A 24178-nucleotide genomic window follows, 5' to 3' on the forward strand; every position below is an offset into this window, starting at 1 on the left:
TGCAAATTGGCCATTCTGCGCCTAAACGATTTCTTAGTAGCTCTGTATGTTTCCACCTAATATTACATTTTATACAGTCTCGTTGGTAGATCTCAGTGTTACTTCACACATTACCTGTTAAATGTTAAGTCGATGTTTTTCCATGATTAGTATTAGGTGTTCATTCCTGTATGCCCGGCTCCGGGTTGTTATACACTATAATATAATTGTTAATTACTGTAAGTTATATGACGATGATGTTAAATAAAGATAAAAATGTAAAACGGTTCGTTTTTCTATCCAACCGCTACCAATAGTCACCATTTCCAGTAGAAACTAATGAGACTAAACAAACTTTTAAAGAATTAAATTTTGTAGTAAATGTAGGTTTTTTACCATTTTCGATCCAAAAATTAGACATCTTCTGACTAAAAACTCAAGCAAGACTAAAGCATAAAATATTGTTATTATGCCTTTTGAAACCTGGATTATTTATGATAACGAAAAGAAAAACAAAGTGCATCCTCGTTTATTTTTATTTATTAATTTATAGTTAAGTGCAGTACATTGAACATACTCAGTTGGAGACAAAATAACAATGGTCTATTACTCAACAACACATCACGGAAACTATACCGGATTCACATATTTCACTAATAAATTGTTTTAACATGAGGAATATTGAGATCCATATTATCACAAGACGATAAAAAAATCTTGGTCGCAAATTCCAGTCACCTAGGTGTATATTGTGAACTATGCCTTTTGTCCCCACTTGACTCAATCTCACTCGCAATCATACAAGATCTATTACATCATATTACATGTACAATTCCACTTATCATATGCTCTAAGAGTTCTGCGCCGGTGTGTGGCACTCGCCTCTGATGCTCGCACGCATCGTTTTCGTCAACTGTTCAATACGCTTTCCTTTTTTAATATAAAAATATCACCTTCCTCATTACCTCACAGAAACAGTTGGCTTGGAGGGCGGTACTCAAATTTGTGTAGATGGCGCCACTGTATATGCCAACTGCTATACCGAGCAGTTCCAAATAACGTGAATACGAACTGTGCATCAATTCATCATTACGAATTTTTATCCCTAAAACGAGATATAATAACGCAAAAATTTAAACGCATTTCTTGAATCGATGTTTATACAATTACAATAATATATTACAGTTTTCCAATAATCGCGAAATTACGCCTCAAGAACAGTTTTTTTGACTACTTACATTTAAATTAACATCTTATCAATCTTCACCAACTTTTGCCTATCCGATTGCAAAGTTCAAAATTTGATCATTACTGTCTAGAAAAATTGACAAATTTTTAACTTCGGCAGACAAAAACATATCAAGGTTGATTATTACTAACGTTCGTTAGTCGATATTAGTCCACACGACAAATCGACCACGTGGCACATACAAGTCAACGCCCTCTAGCGACTAATTAGCAACCGCCCCCTCCAATCAAACGAGTGTCACACCCCGCCACAATCCTTACAGGAAAACGAACATATTAGCGTGTTCTTAAAAAAATAACAGTTAAAATGAACACTGTCTCGTATTTACAATTATTATTCCTGTTGTATTTTAAAATATACGATACATATGTACCGATTTCCTCTGAAACGCGCCGCCCGTTATAAATTTATGTACAATTTGTGGGTCGAAAACGTCGTTAGGCGAGAAAAAAATTAAATTATTCACTAAACAGTGGAGCCTATGTCCTATGGGGGTCGGTCGGCGCGTATCAGAGGAACGGAATCAAGTTTCTCTTACAATCTAAGCGATATTTTTTTGCGATTTTTTTCTTTACATTTTTTTCATTCAATACAGAAACCTATTTATATTAGTAATCAGTAGATTTTAATGAACATTTTAGCCAATATTCGCAACGAGATTTATGTCGAAAACATTTCAGCCGGGGTACAAAGTATTTTGACATTCACATGAATCAATACGTTGTATGTATACGGTCGTATATCCCGCAGGTCCGTCAAGCAATTTATCGTACACAAAAAGCTGAAACACCCCAGACATATCACTAATCAATAAATTTAATAAACACTAGGTAATTAGGAAAAACTAACATCGAAACTAATTAAATGTGAGAGCGATCTTACTGGACTCAACTCAACGGTTAATCCCGACACGAGCGTCGCATGTTAAACATACAATGAATTACGTTTAAATTCTGAATAGAAAATGCATTTCCAACTATCCGTGGACCCTAATCAATACAATATTCATCTCATAACCCGACACGAAACGAACAGTACCAAAAAAAAATATATAATACAATTAAAAAAAAAAAACAATATAGTATCTTCTTACATCTGCGTACACAGAAAAGTTAGTCACCGAGGTTTCCGTACACTCGTTGGATGCGCACGACGCGGTCGTCGTCACGTTAATTCACTACGCCGACATTGTTAACTTAAAGGCCTCTGCACTAGAAAGAGAAAGCATGTCCATCGTCTCGCTCTGGGCGGCCGAGCGGGGCCGAGCGCGGCCGAGCCCGGCCGAGCGCCAACGCCGGCAGCGCAGTCCGCGCACACACACGCACCCACACACGCACACGCACACACGCCACGCTATCGCTGTTTCTTTACTATCGGACTGCTCGAGTCTGCCGAACGTCGTAATCTCTTTCACTGGAAAAAGAAAAAAAACATTCATTAGTTGTGAAAAAACAAAATGGTTCATTTTCTATATAGCTAAACATAATAATTGTATCATTAGTTGTGAAAAAATAAAATAGTTAATTTTCTATATAGCTTAGTTAAACATAATAATTCTAACAGATACATCTAATTAACTCTAATAAAACTTATATGGCTCTGTAAATGACAGGTGTGGATTATGTATGGATGTAAAAATCAACTCCAAAAAATATTACTAATTAATCGTTATACAGGTCAAGTTACAGACAACTACAATATAGAAAAATAATCTACCACTGATAAAATAAAATTGCAAAATTACCATTGAATAAGAGAACGGCACAATCAATGTATTAAAAAAGTAATTTATAATTCATAGGTTTTATTTATAATCAATTTTTACAAAATTCACATCTCAAACTCGACACATTACCGTGTTTTTATATCTAACCTACAACAACACAAACACATTTTATAATTTATTCAGTTTTTTGTAATTAAATATTTATCCTCGGTCGTCTTAGGTTAGTGAAGGATAGAATATTACAATAACATTAATAAAAACCTTTTAAACCTTATTATATAAAAATTTACATAAAAGATCGCTATCATATACACAACTCATATCTCTCGTATTAACCTATTAAAATAATGTATAATTCGAGTGGAAATTTTTGCTATCAAATATTCCAATATCGAAAGAAATGTATACTGATATATTTTAAATATTATTTAACATTAGTATTGTCTAATAATGAAATTTAATTGTGGTAAAATTATTTTGATTTCCAAACTTATTTTGATAATAGTTTTGACTATACCCACCCGCATATAAAAAAAAAACTAAGTAACAAAATTCTAAAATTTATCACCATTTTTCAAGTCGAAATATTATATCCCTCATAGCAATTAATATAATAGGGCATTCCCATTAAACATGTGATATAGGGAAAAGGTTAGGATATGGCGGTTAGTTTCTTTTTCAGCTGGCTACCGGACTGGTGTGCCTTGACTGTTTGCTTGTTCGCTTGCGTGTCTGCGGGCGCGTGGACAGACTTCACCTAGAAGATAAAGGGTAGTAGGGCGGGGAAAGGAAGTAGGTTTAATCTACACTAATATTATAAAGAGGAAAACTTTGTTTGTTAGTTTGGTTGTAATGAATAGGCTCAAAAACTACTAGACCGATTTTAAAAATTCTTGCACCATTCGAAAGCTACTTTATCCACGATCAACATAGGCTATATTTTATATGAAGTATATTTGATAAATAGATTTTAAGACGGTACAAAGTTGGCCGGATCAGCTAGTGGGTTATATAGATTATCTATTAAAATGGAAGGCAGATTTATTAAAATTAAAAATATTGTTAAGAAAAAGGATGCAAATATTAATGTATAAAAATATGCAAACGCATGTACGACGGCAATACCTGTAGCACGTTGTGGAGGAGAAAGTCTTCTTTAGGGACGTATTTTGCGACGGCAGTGTGAAGATGGCGTGGTGTATATACTATGTGTAGGGTCTCACTTTGTTGGGCAGCGGGTGTAGGAAAGTGTAGTCGTGTACGGTATATACAGTGTCTGTTTATACGCGTTTTTTGCGATTATTAACCGCACCAAATTTTGCCTAATAACAGCAGTGTTAAACGCTGTGTTCTGGTTTGAAGGGTGTGGTAAGGGAGACATACTTTTCTGAGGCATTCCAGCGTAGCGTATTCTCAGAGATAGCGGCGCATCTATGGCAGACCTCAGATAAGAATCTAATCTATGGCAATTATGGTAATTTTATCTATCGTTTGTTACAGATGTCCATAAGCGGCAGTAGCCATTAAAAATGTGATATGGTGTGTGTGAGAGTGCGTTTTCGGTACGTGTATATTTGTGATGTATGTGTATGAGGGTGCGTGTACGGTGTTTATAGGTGCGTCCTGTATATCTGTTGTAAAAAGGAGTTACCTCGTTATTCGGCGAATGTGGCGGGGCTGGGTGGTGAATACACTACGCGTGGGTATGTTATGTGTGGTGTGTATGGTGTGTGTATGTAGTGTGTGTGTGTGAGGTCACCCACCTCGTTGTTGGGCGGCGGCTGGGGCGGCTGCTGCGCGGCGCGGCGCTGCACGGAGGGCGAGCGGCGGTCGGGCTGGGCGCCGCCGGCCTCCATGTTGTGCTGCTTGCGCTGCCGCAGGATCGTCCAGTCGAACGTGTAGTCGTACTGGTAGTTCATCGTGCGGAACAGGATGCGGAACAGCTGACAACGAAACATATTGTTATGTTCATATTTGCACATGTAGAGCCAATTTTGGGAGGCTTATAATGTCTCGCAGCGGATCTTACAAAGGCTGATTAAGGGCTTGTTGTAAGTGAACTTGAAAGGTAGTAGAGCCAGGGATGGGGCCAAAGAACACGCTACATCTTTTTCTAGCATTCACGAGTGACAACTCATCTATAATCTGCTTTAAATAAAAATAATTCTACATGAAGCAATCCATCAAGTGGGCCGCATGTCGTTTGTAACTTCAATATTATAAGAAAATTTGACATAATTTTTGCTACTTCAATTTAAAAAACAATTCAATAAAAAAAACATACCTGTCTAAGATACATATAATCTGGTCCCTCGTCGAACGTCAGACCGCGGCAGTAATTTAAATACATCGCAAACTCAGCTGGGAATCCCTACGAAAAGAAAAAACAAAGCAAACATTAACAATTTGTCTCTGTAAACGCCATCAAATTAATGCAAAGTGTTGATTTATATATTGACCTTGTATTCAGACATCTGTGACGTCACACACGCAATCTGTGGCCGTCTCATGTGGGATGAAAAGTTACTAGTCGGATATTTCTAGCCTACAATAAATTCATTCATAGAAAACAAATATATACAAATAGTAATTAATTTCAACATAGATTCAATGGGAATATATGCCCTTTTAGGAAGTGTTTCAAATGTTTTCGTACAGTGAGCAACTACTAAAATTTTTATATCAATCTTATAAAACCGAACAATTTAAAACTTTAAACCGGAAATTTTCGAATGTGTCGCTTTTGTAAAGGTACAGAAACTGCACACGAAATATTTATTCTACGATATTTTTGTGACAATGCGCCTAACGCAAACAACTAACTAACGCAAACCCTCACCTTTTTTCCGTAACGGAATCAGCGATAAGAGTAACAGAGTGACATATAAAAGATAGTGAGGATGCGATTGTGTTCACAATACTTACCTTGCACAGCACTTCGACCGGAGTGGACATCTTCTTCTCGCTGATTCTCTCGTACTTCTGTTTCTTTGTGATCGCCTTCAATCCCTGCCAGGGCAGTGATCCTCTATAAACAATATAAAACGTATTTATTTTTATTTATTTATGCACACATAGGCATCAATACAAAAGAAAGCTTACATTTAGTATTAAGTACAAAGTACATAAGAAATTAATAAAAGCACATCACAAACAGGTATTTTAAGAATGAATTATTCGGCGAACGGATCGTTTTAAAAATCGGTCATTTGGCTAAATGGTCTTTTTATGTATGGGTTCTTCGGTCAATGAGTTTTTTAGTTTCAGTGTTTTGCAAATAGGTTGAAATGTCAACTAAGCCATCTCAAAATGGAACAGGGGCCCCTATCCTAGATTGATCACATGATAATCACATGGCAATATAAATAACTAGAAATTTAAATATGATGCATAACAGCATCTCTGCCATACTACACCACTGTTGTAAGACAGAAATAGATGGCAATGGTGTTGCAAATTACGACTTTTACAACTTAGACCAAACAAAATGTACTAATGAAGGGCTGTTGTAATGAAGAGCCCACATTCATGGACACAAACATCCAGACCCATTACACACAGCTAAACTAATAATTCCGAGAATCGAACCCGGATCCCTGCGCGGCAGACCGGCACACTATTCTTCATGACACTAATTTCTGAGTCATTGTCATTGCCGGCAACAATTGCACCGGTTTGCGCAAAAAATATGAGCGCACAGAGATAGTTCTCACATCGCACGTATATAGCTATCAACTCATTGTTTATTTCCTAACATCAGTGGCGTCAGAGCACATACTAATATAATGCGGTGATTCATAAATTTCCGTGAGTCACACATACTACTATCTACCTACAACGACCTGTTTAATTCAACTTCGCGCTATATTCATATTACTTGTATGTTCGTCGATTGAAAACTTGCGAATAGATGTCTGTAGTAATATAAATAGTATTGAACGTAGTATTGAAGTTTATAATGTTGAAACAGGTCATATTCTTAGCTGAGACAAACAGTTTAAATGATATGAGAACTGATCAAAATTTGATTTAAAAACATACATTCGTTTGTTGTACAGAATTTTAGAATAAAAATACTTTTATGGGAAATTTCATAGGAATACAGAGAACCATTCTAGAGAAAACATAACGAGTTTTAAGCTATCAAAGAGAGGAAAGCCAAAAAAGAAGTTTTTAACTAAAATAATTCTTGTAAAATGATGTATTCGACAGAAATCTGTGCCTAATCAACGAGGGTTCGAAATTATCAAGATAAAAAATGTCCCTTGATAATTATCATAGTAATTTATCAGATGTTTATCCGATAATGATGAAACAGATCAATATCCAATCCACGTGTAACTACTATTTCCTATCATTTTTTATATTTGTCGCTATTATAGGGCACAGATAAATGTTACTCAAATATCTTATAATTTGGCTTTGGGCTTTGGCTTTTGGCTTTCATACAGTTTAATCACTAAGTACCCTAAGAAAGTGATACATCAACATATTTTTCTATTACGCATGTAGGTAGCAAACACTCATATAATTAGCCTAATCTTTAGTGGACATATCAAGTCATAAATTACCGTCGTTTTGATAGTGGGCATTTCCGACAATATAACTAAATTAGCACAACCCATACAATTATCCTGTCTTTACCGAGAATATACAAATTTACGAAGATAATTAGGTGTTTAATATGAATTCGTCACACGGATTAAGTCCAATATACATATTAATGTATTAATTATCGAACAGTTGAGGGTGATCTGTTTTGAACCAGTTCCAGCCGAAATATTCTGTATCATCAGATCGGCTCAATGAATCTATAAAATTACTCTGTCACAATTTCACACGGACAGCATCGTAGCTAGAAGCGGCCATTTGAGTGCCATTGAAATAATTTGAATATTGCTAAGGACACAATTTCAAATCCTCCCAGGATTACAAAATTTTAAGTCTTGTCATAACGCCTTCGATGCCTTTTTTATAATATAGGAGTAACATGCATTCCACCTGATGGTAAGTGGCTATTACCGCCCATAGACATCTGTAATCAACCCCAGATAGGATTATATATTCCTACCTGAGGTCGGCTACAGATGCGCCGCTACCCCTGAGGACTAAGCTGGAACGCCTCGGAAAAGTATGTCCCCCTTACCACACCCTTCAAACCGGAACACAGCAGCGCTTAACATTGCTGTTATGATGCAGAAATTGGTGTGGCGGTGGTTGAAAATGTTGCCAGGGGCACTATTTCAAATCTTGACAGGGATGAAAAAATTTAAGTCTTGTCATAACCCTAGCGAGCGATTTTATTCGAAATGCTCTCCACAATTTCACTATCTCTCCAAACGTGATCGAACTGCCAAATTCTCGAACCAACTCATTAACGCACCAACCGATACGGAATCGACAAAAAAGAAACTACCACTAACCGACATTTAACGGGGTCAATGACGTGAGGTCGGGCGGTGCAAGTTCGAACATGTTATAACCAGCTGTCTTCTAATGGGTCAATATTGCATATGATACAAATAAAAATAAATGAGCATTTGCCTCTGATTTTAAAATAACCGTTTAAGTTCGTTAGGTAGCGTATTTGAACGATACCAAAACCAAAAACCTGTTTCTTAGTATTCCATATGAATTATTCACTATGTATATTTAAAATGTTTGACCGTTGATATGCATGGGTCGATCTTATATGGTTGTAGCTATTTCAAGGAAAGGTTTTGATATCTTTATCACGAACGCTCAAAACTGATCGAAAACGGTGTTTGTATGAGCTATATTCATGTTATGTTAGACGAAATGGGTAGAGGTATGATCATGGATGGTCCATCATATTAAATTGTAAAGGAGTTCCATTTAAGTAACTGACCTGCTTAACCTACTAATCTAGATAGTAGCCTATTTAACTAATCTATTAGGAGTATTGGTGAAGATACATTCTTAAGAGCTGCTTAAAGTCATGACTCCCCTACTTTCAACCCCCTTTTACACCCGAATAACAAAATTTCATAACAATAAATTCTATTGCGACTAGAACTACAGACGTTTCGTAAATCTTACTGATAATTCTTTATATACTGACCTGTTGAAATACATAAGTACGTATCCGAGAGACTCGAGGTCGTCCCGCCGCGACTGCTCGATGCCGAGGTGGGCGTTGATCGACGCGTAGCGAGCGGTGCCTGCGGACAAACATATATTTAAACACCTTTCTTATACATATCTCTTATAAAATTGCAGTGGGTAGTGAGTAAAGAGTACACCTCGAGGGGTCACTGCTGTTAATAGACATCTGTAATTAACTGCAAATAAGATTTAAGTGGTACCTGAGGTCGGTCACAGTTGTGTTAGTACTTCAGGGCTAAATTAGAAATTATTAATTAGCATTACCATACTTATTTAACCACTGCAGCGCTTAACACTGTTGTAAGGCAGTAATAGGTATAGTAATGGTATTTTAGTGGAACCATATAGGGTTCTACCACCTTCAGAAGAATAATCAGAATATTCTGAATTATGTACATTTGTACTTATAGGTCGTTTACATTTTTATCTGAAAGGGACCCAGTCCTGAACACTGTTCTCCTTTCGGAAGGACAATAATCCACCACGCTGGCCGTGTGGGCGGATCAGTGGATTCCAAATCTGAAAGGTTAAAATCAAACAAACTTCATAATAAAAAAATCAAAGCAATCAATGGAATTGTTGCTATTATCTACTTTTGATTCACTGTGCATATCTGCAATTGTATACTATTATTTTAGGGAAGGATGGGGAGGGGGGGAGTTCTTATGGTACATACACAAGACTACCCCAATCTCAGTATATCATATATCCCGCGGACTAGATTACAGTATTACACAATATGTTAAAGCTTTGCAGCAAGACAAATATGCTGGCAATATTGCTGTGGTAGTTTATAGCAACATTTTCAGCAAGATACAATGTATATAGCCTTCTTACAAGCCTCGTAATGTCCTTTACTAATAATCAATCTATCCAACGTTATGCCTACCAAAGACATTAGACGATTATTTCATACTAGAAATTATCAAATTTCAATATCTTGAAGACAACATTTGAATAGAATGAGCATTAACAATCAATCTATCCAATGTTTTGCCTACCAAAAGATCGACATTACACAATTACTTCTTACTATAATAGAAATTGTCAAAATTAGAATTTCCATAATTTGGATAAATTGAGTATTAATCAGACTTATAGCGGACAAATTGAGGCATATAGGGTTGATCATTAACAGGTGTTGTTTTACCGGTGAGGTTCTTGTCCTCGCGGTAGATGATGTGCGCTCTGGTGCGTAGATCGCGGAACTTCTTCGCGAGGCCGAAGTCGATCATGTAGAGCTTGTTGCAGTGGCGGCCGATGCCCATCAGGAAGTTGTCCGGCTTTATGTCGCGGTGGATGAAGCACTTGCAGTGGAGGAACTCCACGCGGCCCAGCATTTGATCTGTACAAACAAATTTCTATTCATATAAAAAATAAAAAAATATATATTTATTGCAGTGTACAAAATGAGTTATAGAACAGTGATCCACCCTTTAAGAGTTTTATTGCGTGAATTGGGTTCCTGCGCTCACGTAGACCTCTTTTTACCACGCTTTTATTAGCTTGGGTTGTATGTATGTATGTATGTAACTATGTAACGGAATCTTTGAACTCGATTTTTACCCACTTTGATTAATTTCAAATTTTGAACAATTATCAAGAATCGATGACAATACACGGTTTTATTAATTTTATCTCATTCTCCTCATCAGGATCGTCAGGAATCAGGATTAACGATTTTCCTTGGGCGATTTTAGCGTGGTTTTTAGTTTTTAAACTATAATTGTTATTTAAAGTTAACAATCTACCACTGCTTGAAAGATGTTTCGCTATGAAGAAGAGGAGCATTTTTTTTTTATAATATAGTAGTAGCAGACGAGCATGCAGTCCACCTATTTGTAAGTGACTACTGCCGCCAATGGATATTTGTAATCAAACCCAGATAAGATTCCTACTATTTCCTACCCAGATATAAATTTCTACCTGAACTCGTCCACAAATGCCCCGCTACCCCTGAGGACTAAACTGGAATATCTCGGAAAAGAATATCTCCATTTGTGATGATTAGATTTTTCTCCTCAAAGGGGCAAAAAAGAAAGCTGTAATCAACCCAATAAAAGTGGGGTCCTAATAAAAGTATAATTTGGCATTGGAAACTGGTGGTCTAAATTACTTTTACCACAATTTTTATTAACTTGTTTGTAAACATGTTTGCACAAATGTTGCAATGTGTCTTTGTTTACTTTAAATAAATATCATAAGTCAATAATTTAATATATAAATTACCTTGATTGTCCAAAATTAGTAGCAGGAAAAGACAACACAAAGAATGAGTAAAACATATCAAGCAGGTAGGTATAACATGATCTATAACATCCTCATAGATTTAGTGTTTGTAAACTGCAACTTTACATGCACTTTTTCAAAACAGACAGCAATGAAAAGTAACATCAAAAATCTCAAATAAAATCTTTTTTATGTTTATTTTAATTACAAATTTTAAAAGAAAAAATTTCAGTGATTTCATAATAACTTCATTTTTGTCTAAGAATTTTTAAGGATATGTACTTATTACAAATACAAAAAGTCTAGATCTAGACTAGACTCTAGATAGTCTGTATTGATTACTCATTCAGACAAAATTCTGACACTTTTGATCAACAATAGGGTTTCGTAAAGAAAATACTAAAAATATTTAAAAAAAATCAGCTGATTAGTATAATATCACATAAGTCTTCGATCACTAATAAGAACTAGATACACAATCCCATACAAAAATGAACTTAAAAAGTGGCGTCAAATTGACGCTAAAAAAAAAGAAAAAAGAAATTGACGACCGTGGTTTGTCACTTGGACAAGGAATTAGTGGAGACGAACTGTCATTACTTTTAATATTTTTATTAGGTCGAAGTAATTAATTTTAATGAACATAATAATAATTTATCAATGAAAGTAAATAATATGCAGTCACAATTTATTATAATAAAAATATAATAAGTTTAAAATTAAAATATAACCAAATACAAGTAATTTAATTAAAAAATCAACAAGCTGTTTACGCCGTTATCCAACGAAATATATTGCCCACGACTAAATAAATATGTAGTAAACCAACATTTATTTCAATTATTTTTACCTGACTGCCAAGGAAGTATGTTTGTCTTTATTTATTTGATCGGATCTAACAAACGGCTGGATGAATGTCGACAATTAAGGTGTCATTATATTCGTCTCAATGACCCGAGTGTCCTTAGATAGGTGTTAGAAAAAAAAAATCAAGATGGCGGATTTTTGGCGCGAAATAGTAATATTTCAAAAAAAGTTAACCGAACCTATCGAGTATGATATCAAATGAAAGGAAATTAAACGGAGATTATAAAAACATATAATTTGTATATATATAAAATAGCAAGGTGACTGACTGATTGACTGACTAAATGATTTTTTCATTTTTCAGAAATCAACGTACAGCCAAAACCGCTTAATTTAGAGTTCTGAAATTTTGCACATGGGTTCGCTATATAGCGTAAATAAGTACTAAGAAAGGCCTTTTGGAAATTCTACCCCTAAGAGGGTAAAACGGGGGATGATAGTTTTTTTCAAATCCTTTAATTTTGAAGCAACTACTGTAAAATTTAGTATTTGGCTTTCTGGATAGGAATAAAGACACACCTATTTATCCCTTTCCGAAAAATCAACCCCGTAGAGGGCAAAATAAGGGTTAAAAGTTAATTTGAACAACCGTCAATTTTGACGCAAACACTATGAAATTTTGTATCTGGCTTGTTGGATAAAAATAATGAAATTCTACCCCTAACGATATAAAATAATTACTAGAACTTTGAATTACTGAAGTTAGATATTCTATAAATCGTAAATGGTGGATGTTTTTCCGAAATAGTAACACGTTTTAAAAAAAGTTAACCAAAACTATGGAGTGGGGTATCAAAATAAAGGAAATTAAAAGGTGATTACACACATATTATATGATATATACATGTGTATAACACATCGAGGTGACTGTCTGACTAAATGCGTAAGTTGCTGCGCCAGACACCAACGTAAAGGGAAACCGCGGATCTTTAGCGTGCTGGAATTTTACACATAGGTTCTTTATATAGCGTAAATGAGCCCTACGAAGATAAAATAGGATAATATTGTTTGAACATCTTTTGTTTTTGAAGCAGATACGTATTATAAAACTTTTTTTTTGGCTTTCTTGCTAAAAAATGATGAAACGCCTATTTCACTGTTTTTGAAAATTCTACTTCAGCCTTTATAGTGCAGTCGGGTTTTTGATTATTTTAATTAAATTACTTGCTTACTTTGTAGTGACAGAAATCCGTTGTATATTTCTTCTTAAATTTAGAGTTTTTTCCAACACCTATCTAAGGACATTTGGATATTTGAGACGAATATAATGACACCTTAACTGTCGAAATTCACCCAGCCGTATGTTAGATCCGAGGGAATAAAATGCAGTGCAGCTAAAGTCCGCTTATAAAGATACATACAAGATACGTGCAAAAAACAACACCCTTCCTTGGCAGTCGAGTAAAAATAAAAATATGGAATCAACAAGATGCCATTAATTCCCTTGAATAAAGTGAGTTTATTGGAAAACAGTCTTTTCGATGGATTTTTATTTTTTTTCCGTATCTTTTTTGGCTATGTTAAGCAATCTTATTTTAGTGTATCTTTCGACAATAGACTTTATTATAATAATTCTATGACTATTGTCGCGGCAGTTGGATGAAAAGACATCATAAAATATATTAAATAATAATTTACTTAATAATTTAATTTCACTCATTTACTATTTACTCATTGCATATGTTTAATTATTATACAAAACAAATATTTTTATATAACAAAAAAAAAGAAAAAAAAATAATTAAATTAAAGAAAAAAATATAAAACAATAGCGTCTCCATTCAAGTTAGAACAGAGTCACCATGTAACCCGAACAAATCAAGTGGGCTTGCAATAGTAAGAATTGTACGTTTAGTAACAGACTTTACAATTTAAATGGTTTATACATTCTGTTGATTTTTGTTGATAATTTTTAAAACTTAAAAATAAATTATTTACGAACGAAATAGCAGTATTTATAATTGAGTGATAGCAATTACCTACTTATAATAATAATACTTACCGAAAATACGATATTCAATCATTTGTTAGCGTACTAGACGTGTGATTTTTGCAGTTTTGAACGAGCACTGAGGCATGTTTATTCTCCGAACGTTCAAACACTACTAACCTAAAAGCGCACCCAAATGTCTATTTGGGTGCTCTTTTCGTCGCGCCATTTTTTTGTCGCTGATTGTGTATCTAGTTCTTATTAGTGATCGAAGACATAAGTCTTAAAAATTAAAATAAAGAACGATATAAATATTGAATAAAAGTTTCTTTACACATTTTTTTTTTTTTATGGGAGGGTTTCGTAAAGAAAATACTAAAAATATTTAAAAAAAAATCAGCTGATTAGTATAATATCACATAAGTATTAAAAATTAAAATAAAGAACGATATAAATATTGAATAAAAGTTTCTTTACACAATATTTTTTTTATGGGTTTATGTTTTTCATTATGTTTATGTATTTCGCCAAATATAATTTTTCCTTCTTTCTTCCTATCTTTCATCAATAGTAAACCAGATACTGACCGGCTAACATGAGAACAGTCTTGATGGTGAACTGGCGCGAACAGAAGTTGAACAGGTCCTCGAGCGATGGACCGAGCAGGTCCATCACGAGGATGTTGTGGTCCTTCTCGTAGCCGTACCATCTGCAACAAACAAACGTACAGTTATACACTAATTCAAAATCTTATCCTATCTGGGGTTGATTAATGATGTCCATGGGCGGCAGTAGCCACTTACCATCAGGTGGACTGCATGCTCGTCTGCTACTCAAATTATAAATTATAAAAAAAGAAAAAAAAATCTCGTGTCACAATGTCAGTTACCGTACTCCTCCGAAACGGCTTTAAAATTTTCTCCAAATTTTATATGTATATTCAGTAGGTCTAAGAATAGACTACTATCTATTTTTCATACCCCTAAGTCATTAGGGTTGTTCACCCTTAACATTTTATTTATATGGCAACACAACGTTTACCGGGTCAGCTAGTAATATAATATAATAATTATTAATAATCAAAAGCGGAAAATATGATTTTTTATATATAAAATTCTGCTTCCTAATGTTTCTTTCCTTAAACCTCGATAATATTCATTTTTTTCCACAATGTTAGATTGTGATATGAGAATATCTGTTTATACATATTTCCCTAAAATCTCAAGGGAATTCAAAACTGGTTTAGACCATAGCGAAGCCAGATTCGGCTAGTATGATATTTATACATAATATACACAGCAATACAATCATGTTTGTAATAAAAGTGTTAAAAATTGGAGTGCAAATATTTTTTGGCAAGTGTAACGGAAGTGACGTCAGTTAACCAATCAGAGCGTAGCCTCCATATTGACGGGCCCATGCCGCCGAGTAAAAGTGTATGCGCCAATAAAACCATACTCATACATTTTGAATGAACCCTATTTATATTTAAAATATTTATTTATTTATGATTTGAAATCTGTTGTCGCATGAACGCTATTTTATTTTTTACCTCTGCACAGATATTAATTGTTTGTTTAAAGTAAATCATTATGAATCGATTTCAACATCTTAAATAGGCCTAAGGCAGGCCTATATACTCAGATAAGTAGAGACAGAGAGTGAAACAAATATTTGGCAAAACGTTATTTTTTTTTTTAATTAATTTAAATGTGCAAGTAAAGAGTATTATCTAAAAAAAACGGATTTTACAAAAAATGAAAATCATCACTTCAATTGGGTCTAAATTTGCATTAGTTATGGTGCTATAGAAGTAGAGAGCCTAAGACAAAAAAAACATGTAAATAATGAAGTTTCACGATCACGAATAATTACAAGAGTCGCTTATGAAATCCATCCAAGTCGGTAGAATGATGAAATCTATCCGCAGCGCTGATACGGCTTCCCGGGGTTTATGAGGTTTATTTTCAGCGAAAAATTTGCGTTGTCATACTTGTGATTCTCCGTAATGCTTGGGGAAAAATCATAATCGACATTTTCACTCGTATTTTTTTTTTTTGCGAAACTGTGTTTAAAATAATACACGAAGAAGGTTTATTTTGTCGTATTAGAACGAAGAGGATCCAACCTGTGGCATAACAAGTATATTTTTAATAGAATTTGAAATTTCTATACATATCTCATAACTAAACAATATTTGTGTAGGCTGGCTCCTTTTCATTTAACTACGTCCAATTTAGAAAGTGATTCAGAGTTTGTTAAATAGTAACATTCGTCATTCGTAGTTAGAATCTCTAATTAGTATACAATTTAAATAAATTCTTCTTTTTCTCATATAAGTATATGTAAATGTAAAGGCTATGGTTAATTATAAATAAAAATATAGTTTAAAAACTAAAAACCACGCTATAATCGCACAAGGAAAATGATTAATCCTGATTCCTGACGATCCTGGTGAGGAGAATGGGATAAAATTATTAAAATCGTGTATCGTCGTCGGTTCTTGATAATTGTTCATAATTTAAAATTAATCGGACGGTTCAAAGACGGTAAAAATCGAGTTTAAAGATTCCTTTACATACATACATAAATAAATAGTCAAGCTAATAAAAGCGTGGTAAGAAGTGAAATAAGACTCTCTGTAGCTAATCGCAATGCGATTTGCGACTCCTGAGTACTCGGACGTTCGCTTCATATGTAAGTCACCCGCTTTCCACACCCTTCCACTGAATGTCAGAACTTCACGCTAGAACCAGGTGTGGCGATGGAACCCTGATGGAACCCGATTTATACCGGTTCAACATTACAAACTTCCTTTTCGCGTACGTACATATCACACGTTGCATGTCAAACAACATTTTGCGCGGACAATCAATAAAATGATGATGGAGAGCGCATGGGGTTTCCGTGGACGTAACGTACCGTTATGTCACGTTATCATGAACACAGCTAAACACAGAAGGTACTATATTCCGTGAAGCGATGCCGCAGCTGAACTATAAAAAAAATCTCTCGTTTTTAAGCGTTACTTTTAATAGACTTAGTAAACCAGCATTAAAAGATTGTAGACCCGTTGTTATTTCGAGTCCAGAGTTCATATAACTCACTGATTTCTGCTCTATAGCGGCAAGGTAACTCTGCTGTGTTCTACATTAAATGGTCGGCATATACTTTTATTGAGCCGATAGATCAAACTTTACTAGGATCAGTTAGAAGGTGCTAGCGTCATATAATAAACAACATTAGGTTTAATTGGAGATGAAGATGATACATCGTCAGAATGTATTGGTTTATTGCCAGAAAAGAAAATTAAATTAATAAACTCCAATTCACATTTTCTTCATCTCCAATACTGATCTATAATCAACGAATCAAACTCATCAGTGCCTCCTACCAGAAAGGAATAACGACGTGCTTGTTCAAATAATACAAGTGTATCGTAAAGTGAAATAACGCTGAAGTCTGAAGTGCCTTTCGACGGAAAGTTGGCGTCGAGACAAATTGATGCTTCGCCATCCACTGATAAAATGAACAGAGCGCAAATTCTAAATACCGAAGGTTAATTACTCACTTCCCTAGCATGTATTATCGGAATTCATTAGCGACCACTCGAATAATAAACGACAATTAGTAAAAGCTCTTTCAATTAATTGATTTCAATTTATTTTTTAATTTAATTCATTTTGGCCTTAGAGCCACGTAAATTGAAGACATTTTACGGAACGATAGTTTGGTCAGGCCCTTAATCACTATGAGAATCAGCCGATATCAACACATTGTAATTTACGAAGTTACTACTTATATTCTTCATCATACTGAGTAAACAGCTGATGAAACTATCGATCAATAGAAAAAATAATAAGTCTTTAGTTTACGAGGCCCTTAAACTGATATTTAGAGTATCGAAGAGCGAGACACTCTTTGGATTTACTTTATAAAAAAAATTTAATTAGAAATTCCATAGAATTTTCCATGTTTCCTCAAAATTTGCATACACCAGCATGGAAACAGTGTTCAGATGGTGTACACGAGCTGCTTTCTATATGTCGCGTGCAATGATTTACATTTGCATGTGCGCGATGCACGCGATCCGGAAACTTGGGCTCTAGAAATTATCAAATTCTGTTACATAATGTAATATCTTAATCGCTAACTTACGGCCGATTTCCAAAGTAGCGCGAAGTATTCCGAAGTTCTGAATACGCATGCTCGCGACGCTAGCGCTATATGATCCCTTAATTAAAGTGTTATTGCGTACCAATCTTAGGCTGGCCACAAATCCCATAAACCAGCCTACTATTTTTTTTTACTAAAGTATCAAACGAACATGTAGTCCACATGACGGTAAGTGGCCAGTGCCGTCAATGTAGATCTTTAATTAACCCTACGTTGAAGCCGAACTGAGCTCAGCCGCAAATATGGTGCTACACCCAGGAATAGGTTGGGATACTTCGTTAAACGTATCTCCCTATAAATTAACTAACCCACGTCAATTTTGAATAAATTCTTGTTACTCATCAGCCTATAAGTTTTGCACCGAAGATTATAGGTTTTGCAGGAACTAGTCAGCAGTTTTTACTGCGATAGGCGGAACTAGGGCAGAGCCCTTTTCTTTAGCGGAAACCTATAGCCGGGAGCGGTATTCAAAGGGCTCATGGAAGAATATCCCTCCGACCATCAGGAGGCCGACCGTCCGCTCGGTAACGACGCATAAGTACCGAATCACCCACTCAACAGGGGGATGATATATTTTTTATATTTTTTCATTATTCTATAATGTTTTAATAACATTGTATTATTATGAATAAATATCGAAAATCCGGGGGATATTTACCACCTGAGAATCTGCCCGGGCAAAGAGGGTATCCTCGAGACCCGAAAATCCATGTCCACCGCCCTTATGTTAACACTGCCTTAGCATACGAGTCCCGGAGGGTATGACGCTTGATGATGATGGAAGAATATTCAAACGTTATAGACTTAATATGATATATCCATGAATATATCCATGTATGTTGGTACAAAATTATGAGATACAGGCACAAACGCAAGCCAACTCCGCTATTTAAGAATAAAAAATCTAGCGTTCTCCGTTGAAATTACACGCCATGTTATATTCAGTGAAGCGTTACAACGATGAGCGAAAGAAGCACCGACATCAATCCTATTGTATGTACTATAGCGTTTAGAATAACATCCGAGGTGTTTAAGATAAGCCTATAGGATGCCTAAGAATCGATACTGTAATAATTCCGTGCCGTATTTTTTTATAATAGACTGCATGCTCGTCTACGAACATGGATTCATTTTCTACCTGAGGTCGGCCGCAGATACGCTGCAACCCCTGAGGACTAAGCTGGAACGCCTCGGAAAAGTATCTTACCACACCCTTCATCAAACCATAACACAGCACCGCTTAACACTGCTACTATTAGGTACAAATAGGTGTGGCGATAGTGCCGCCGGAGTCGAACCACAAAGGGTGCTACCACTTTTGCACCTTTAAATCTAATCGTATGGATCAAGTTTCTATAGAAAAATCGGATATGGCACTTATAAGTGGTATATGTTTGATCTATATCTATTTATAATAGAAGCAGTGGTTCCAGCTGCCCACGGACATCTGTCGTTATATCGGAGAACCGGTTGTGTTTGTCGCAAATGTGTTAACCCCGCTAAATTAGAACACCTCATATATCGCGTCTTGATGTACGAGTTTCTCGTACGATGTGATTGTTTCTCGTACACTGAAACCTTGCGGTAAGGTGGTAGAGCTAGTGTGGTTTTAACGTAAAGCAGTTCTGCGGTTCGAATGCTTCGGAACGGTGTGGATGCAGACTGATTCACTTATGAGGTGATCATCTTCGTCCTCTGGGCATCGCATATGTGATCGTCTTTATGCAGAAAATGTTCTATATAGAGTTAGTTGTAATGTTAAAAAAAATCTGGTGCTCTAAGAAAGAAATAGGTTTGAGTGAGATTTAAAGATGTTTCAAAAGTTCTTTCTTTGCATATGTCCTCCTTTTTTCACATCACTATAAAACTCTTTGTAACGTGATTTTAAATATAAAACAACAAAGAAAGCTGTTCCGTTCAAACCCAACTGAAGTCTGTCCTAGAATCATCTAAAACACTATTTTTGTTAATTAATAAACAGTGTTTTTGTTAATAAAACTACCTTAGTTAGTCGTAATTTTTTTAAACGAGTCATTTTGTTCCGGTGCGAAAAGGTGTCAATGATCCTTGAGAATAAAAACGTTTATTACTGTAATATACTATAACTTCATTCAATAAGGATTGTTATCCAAAGTAGCGGCTTTTGTATACGTTTCTCGCTCCCACGTTGTATATAGTGAGTGAGAGGGACATCAAGTGCTGCAATTACGAGTTACAATCACGATGACACATTACTGTCCCACTACTGGACACGGATCTTCTCTCAAAAAGAGAAGGATTAGGCCGTTATCCACCACACTGGCCAAGTGCGAATTGGTATTCTTCAGGGGGGTTACTGCCCTCTCTCTTAAAACAATATTATTTTAATCATACTTTTACTTTTTTTGCAGGAAATTTAACTTTTTAAGCAAAATATGACAATTTCAGTTGGTTTTATACAATGGATAAGCGAAAAATCAATAAGGGTTTAAGTTTGTTCAACTGTGTATGACGGAATATTTTACTGTTTTAAGGAGGAAATAAAACTTTCCTGAAGTATGATGTTTTTTAAATGGTGGTGGTAGGCCCCCAGGACTTTACATACCTTTGAGAACTTATAAAGATCTCTCAGATATGTAAATAGTTTCCCTATGACATTTTCCATCACCTTTCAAGCGAGTGATAATTAATATCTAACAGTCACAAACTTCGAAAAATCAGCAGTGCGTACCTGGGCATCGAACCCTGGACCCCAGCATAAAAGGACGAAATTCACAATACTAGAATATCACTGCTTACAATTTTCATTTTATACAATCCTTATTGAAACAAATTATTAATTTGTATGCATTCCGGAAGTCGCCAGTATTAAACATTAATTAAAAACTATTCAACATTTAATACCCAGCTTAACCTTAAAGCCTGTATTAGTATGATAATTAAAAGGTTATTAACGAAAATTATCAAAACACATCTGCCCACTACAATAGAATGTATGCTCGTAAGTAACCTTCATTGCATTTTGTGTAGGAACAATAGTCTCTTGAGCGCTCTCAGATCATACATAGTATGTAAAATAAATAAACTTGATAAACGTCTGCCTGCGACAAGCATTTTCAAGCTCTAAAACTGATAGACAGACAGGTTAACCTGGTGGGGTTATAACAGATTCACAAAACTTGGAGGCATCTATGACAGAGGGTTCGAAATTGATCCAAACAGTATTGGAGGGGCGTCGAAGTTCTAATATACCTAATTAGATTCCGTCGACATAATTGAGTGACAGATTGTGATTGTTAAAGGATTTGCTAAGAACGTCAAAAAGTAATTTATACTTTCCGCAAAATTGTAGATTTTGAAATTTATTATTTCGACAAAATAAATTTAAGAACATTTCATCTTGAAACAAAATATTACACAGGAATTCCTTATATAACGTAGGTGAGCACTAGGAAACAATCTTTGAATATTCATGACCCAAGGGGAGGGAAGTAAGGGTGTCCCAGTGTCGTGGGAGTTAAACCGGGATTTTAGTTTTTTTTTTTTTATAATATAAGAGTAGCAGACGAGCATGCAGTCCTCCTAATGGTAAGTGGCTACTGCCGCCCATGGACATCTGTAATAAACCCCAGATAGGATTAGATATTCCTACCTGAGGTCGGCCACAGATGCGCCGCTGCCCCTGAGGACTAAGCTGGAATGCCTCGGAAAAGTCTTTCTCCCTTACCACACCCTTCAAACCGGAACACAGCAGCACCTAACACTGCAGTTATTAGGTAGAAATAGGTGTGGCGGTGGTGCCGCCGGAGTCGAACCACAAAGGGTTCTACCACCTTCGAATCCTAGTTACGACAAGCCTAGTTACGACAGGCAGAGGATACCAAAGCTGTATTATGGATCCCATATTACAGGGACACCTTATATTAGTTCCTTTTAGTTCACACATTCACACGGACGAAACCACGAGCGGAAACCGTGAACGACAAACACCAACATGCAATTTCAAACAAACCTGTGCTGACATCTACTGATGTAAATAATAATTATCGCCATTGTTAAGCCAGACGAGCAGAGAGCATGGTCACATCAAACCAAAAACCTTGTAATACTTGCTAAAAACGTATTAAGGTCGGTTTTCTATTTACATAACGCTTGTGAAAGTCCTTCGCGGTGGTGCTCGATGCTAATTAGAATGGTTTTTTATAAGATCTACGGATCCGCGTGTTTCGGCCTGTAGGCATTTTGATCAAATACCGTCTGCTATTGTATTAATTCAATGGGTCTTATGTTGGCCACACCTACGAATATTCTTGGTTTCACTATGACACGCTCAACCCAGTTAGCAGATGGAACTAATTAGTGTGCAATCTGGATCTCGTTTCATCATTTTAGCCATACATAAAGTATGCAATTTTGAACAAAAGCATCATGCTGTTCACCGAGCATATCGTGGCGAGCCCAGAAAAAGAAATACCTACTAACGTACTAAAGAGACTCCTCTGGAGCTAAATAAAATAACATTTAGGGCTGCTTTTATTTCTATAAAGCTGGTTACACAGAGTACTTTAACGCGATATTGCTTTATACAACTGAAATTAAAGATTGTTTTACAAATGATGCATGTATGTATTGTATACCTCACCTCAAGCTTCAACTTCACATACACTTCAAAATCCAGAGTAAGATAAACAAAAGCCAACTCGTGAGGTTAGAAACGTGGGTGATATCGCCAGACCCGACCAGACATGGAGGCAGACGAATATTCAGGTCAACAGCGCACCGACGTGTTTTGAAACTGGAGAACCTAACCGAATGCCAGATAATACCTAACCTACTACTAACTGAGAATGAAGTGAATGCAGTCAACCATTTTATATGTTTTCGAAAATCAATATTTTATTTTGTTTAAATATTTTCGATATTTAGGAAACGAGCTAGTAGTTCACCTCACCATCCATGGATAAATGTGACCGATCGCAGATGATTTGCGACAACTGAGGACTAAGATGATCGCTAAGATGATCATAATATGTAAGGGAGCCAGCATGTAGGCCCTACGCTACGCCAAGAAATGGGCGTGGCGGTGATACCTCCACGGCCAAAACGTAAAGGGAATAAACGTAGGTCATGTTACTCCCTGTTAAGTAAGTAGTTTTCCATCGAAAGTTACTCCTATACGAACCAGTTCTGTGACATCAAAACTATTCCAAATATAAACAGACAAAATAACTAATTTAACTCTAAATTTTATTTAGTTATAGATTGTATAGATATCGCAAAATACGTAATCATTATTATTTTGATATCTAAATACAGCAATTAAGACTTTATTATTTAGCGATAAGAAGAGGACAGTCCTAATTAAACCTTATATAGAATAACGAAAATTCAAACCTACACGGCAAAGGAAACCACTTTTTGAAAGTCAATTAAAAATAATTACATTAAGGAAACAAACAAACACTACACATAAAAAAACAACGCTTTCTACACTACTAGCACTGAACGAAAACTATATTGATCATAGATATCTGTTTGGCCGGTGATCGAACCTGGAACCCACTGGGTGTCAGATCGCTATGACTGCCCCGCCAGGTGCCGTCAAATACAACTATAATAGCGTTATATAGATTGTTTGTAATAATTTGATTCAATAATTCGATTGTCAATAAGACCTAAATACGTCTAACATCATCGATGATAAGATATCAGTGTGGTGAAAGTGGTCCAAACAATTAAAATGTAAACAAACATTTGTGCCAACTCTGTAGTTTTCTATACATATATGATAGAATATTCAACTAAATTAACATATAGATTAGCCTAAATGGTGCCAAACGTTATTAAAACGGTAGGTTTAATTACGCATAGAATATTAATAATCACGAGAATCTATTTGTGACACCAAAATTCTAGA

The 24178-nt window shown here is 35.5% G+C and overlaps 1 protein-coding gene across 4 annotated transcripts in view; it reads right to left on the minus strand.

Annotated features, from left to right (window-relative positions):
• Positions 1-503: 503 nt before the first annotated feature.
• Positions 504-24178, minus strand: part of CKIalpha (casein kinase I alpha) — a 36459-nt gene continuing 12784 nt past the window's right edge. Inside the window, exons 3-9 of one of the 4 annotated variants that reach the window (XM_073079788.1) lie at positions 14694-14815; positions 10231-10425; positions 9037-9136; positions 5880-5982; positions 5239-5325; positions 4718-4897; positions 504-2641 (exon numbers count right to left, since the gene is read on the minus strand). In XM_073079788.1, coding sequence (XP_072935889.1) covers positions 2639-2641; positions 4718-4897; positions 5239-5325; positions 5880-5982; positions 9037-9136; positions 10231-10425; positions 14694-14815 — 790 coding nt within the window. In that variant the 3' untranslated portion in view covers positions 504-2638. Of the gene's footprint in view, positions 2642-3002; positions 3712-4717; positions 4898-5238; positions 5326-5879; positions 5983-9036; positions 9137-10230; positions 10426-14693; positions 14816-24178 lie in introns of those variants that run through there. The other 3 variants (XM_073079779.1, XM_073079771.1, XM_073079762.1) reach the window with 3 other exon arrangements.

The sequence above is a fragment of the Epargyreus clarus genome, unplaced genomic scaffold, assembly GCF_041222505.1.
Source record: "Epargyreus clarus isolate Ecla_fem2 unplaced genomic scaffold, WU_Ecla_fem_2.2 ptg000002l, whole genome shotgun sequence".
In the NCBI taxonomy this organism is placed as follows: Eukaryota; Metazoa; Arthropoda; class Insecta; order Lepidoptera; family Hesperiidae; genus Epargyreus; species Epargyreus clarus.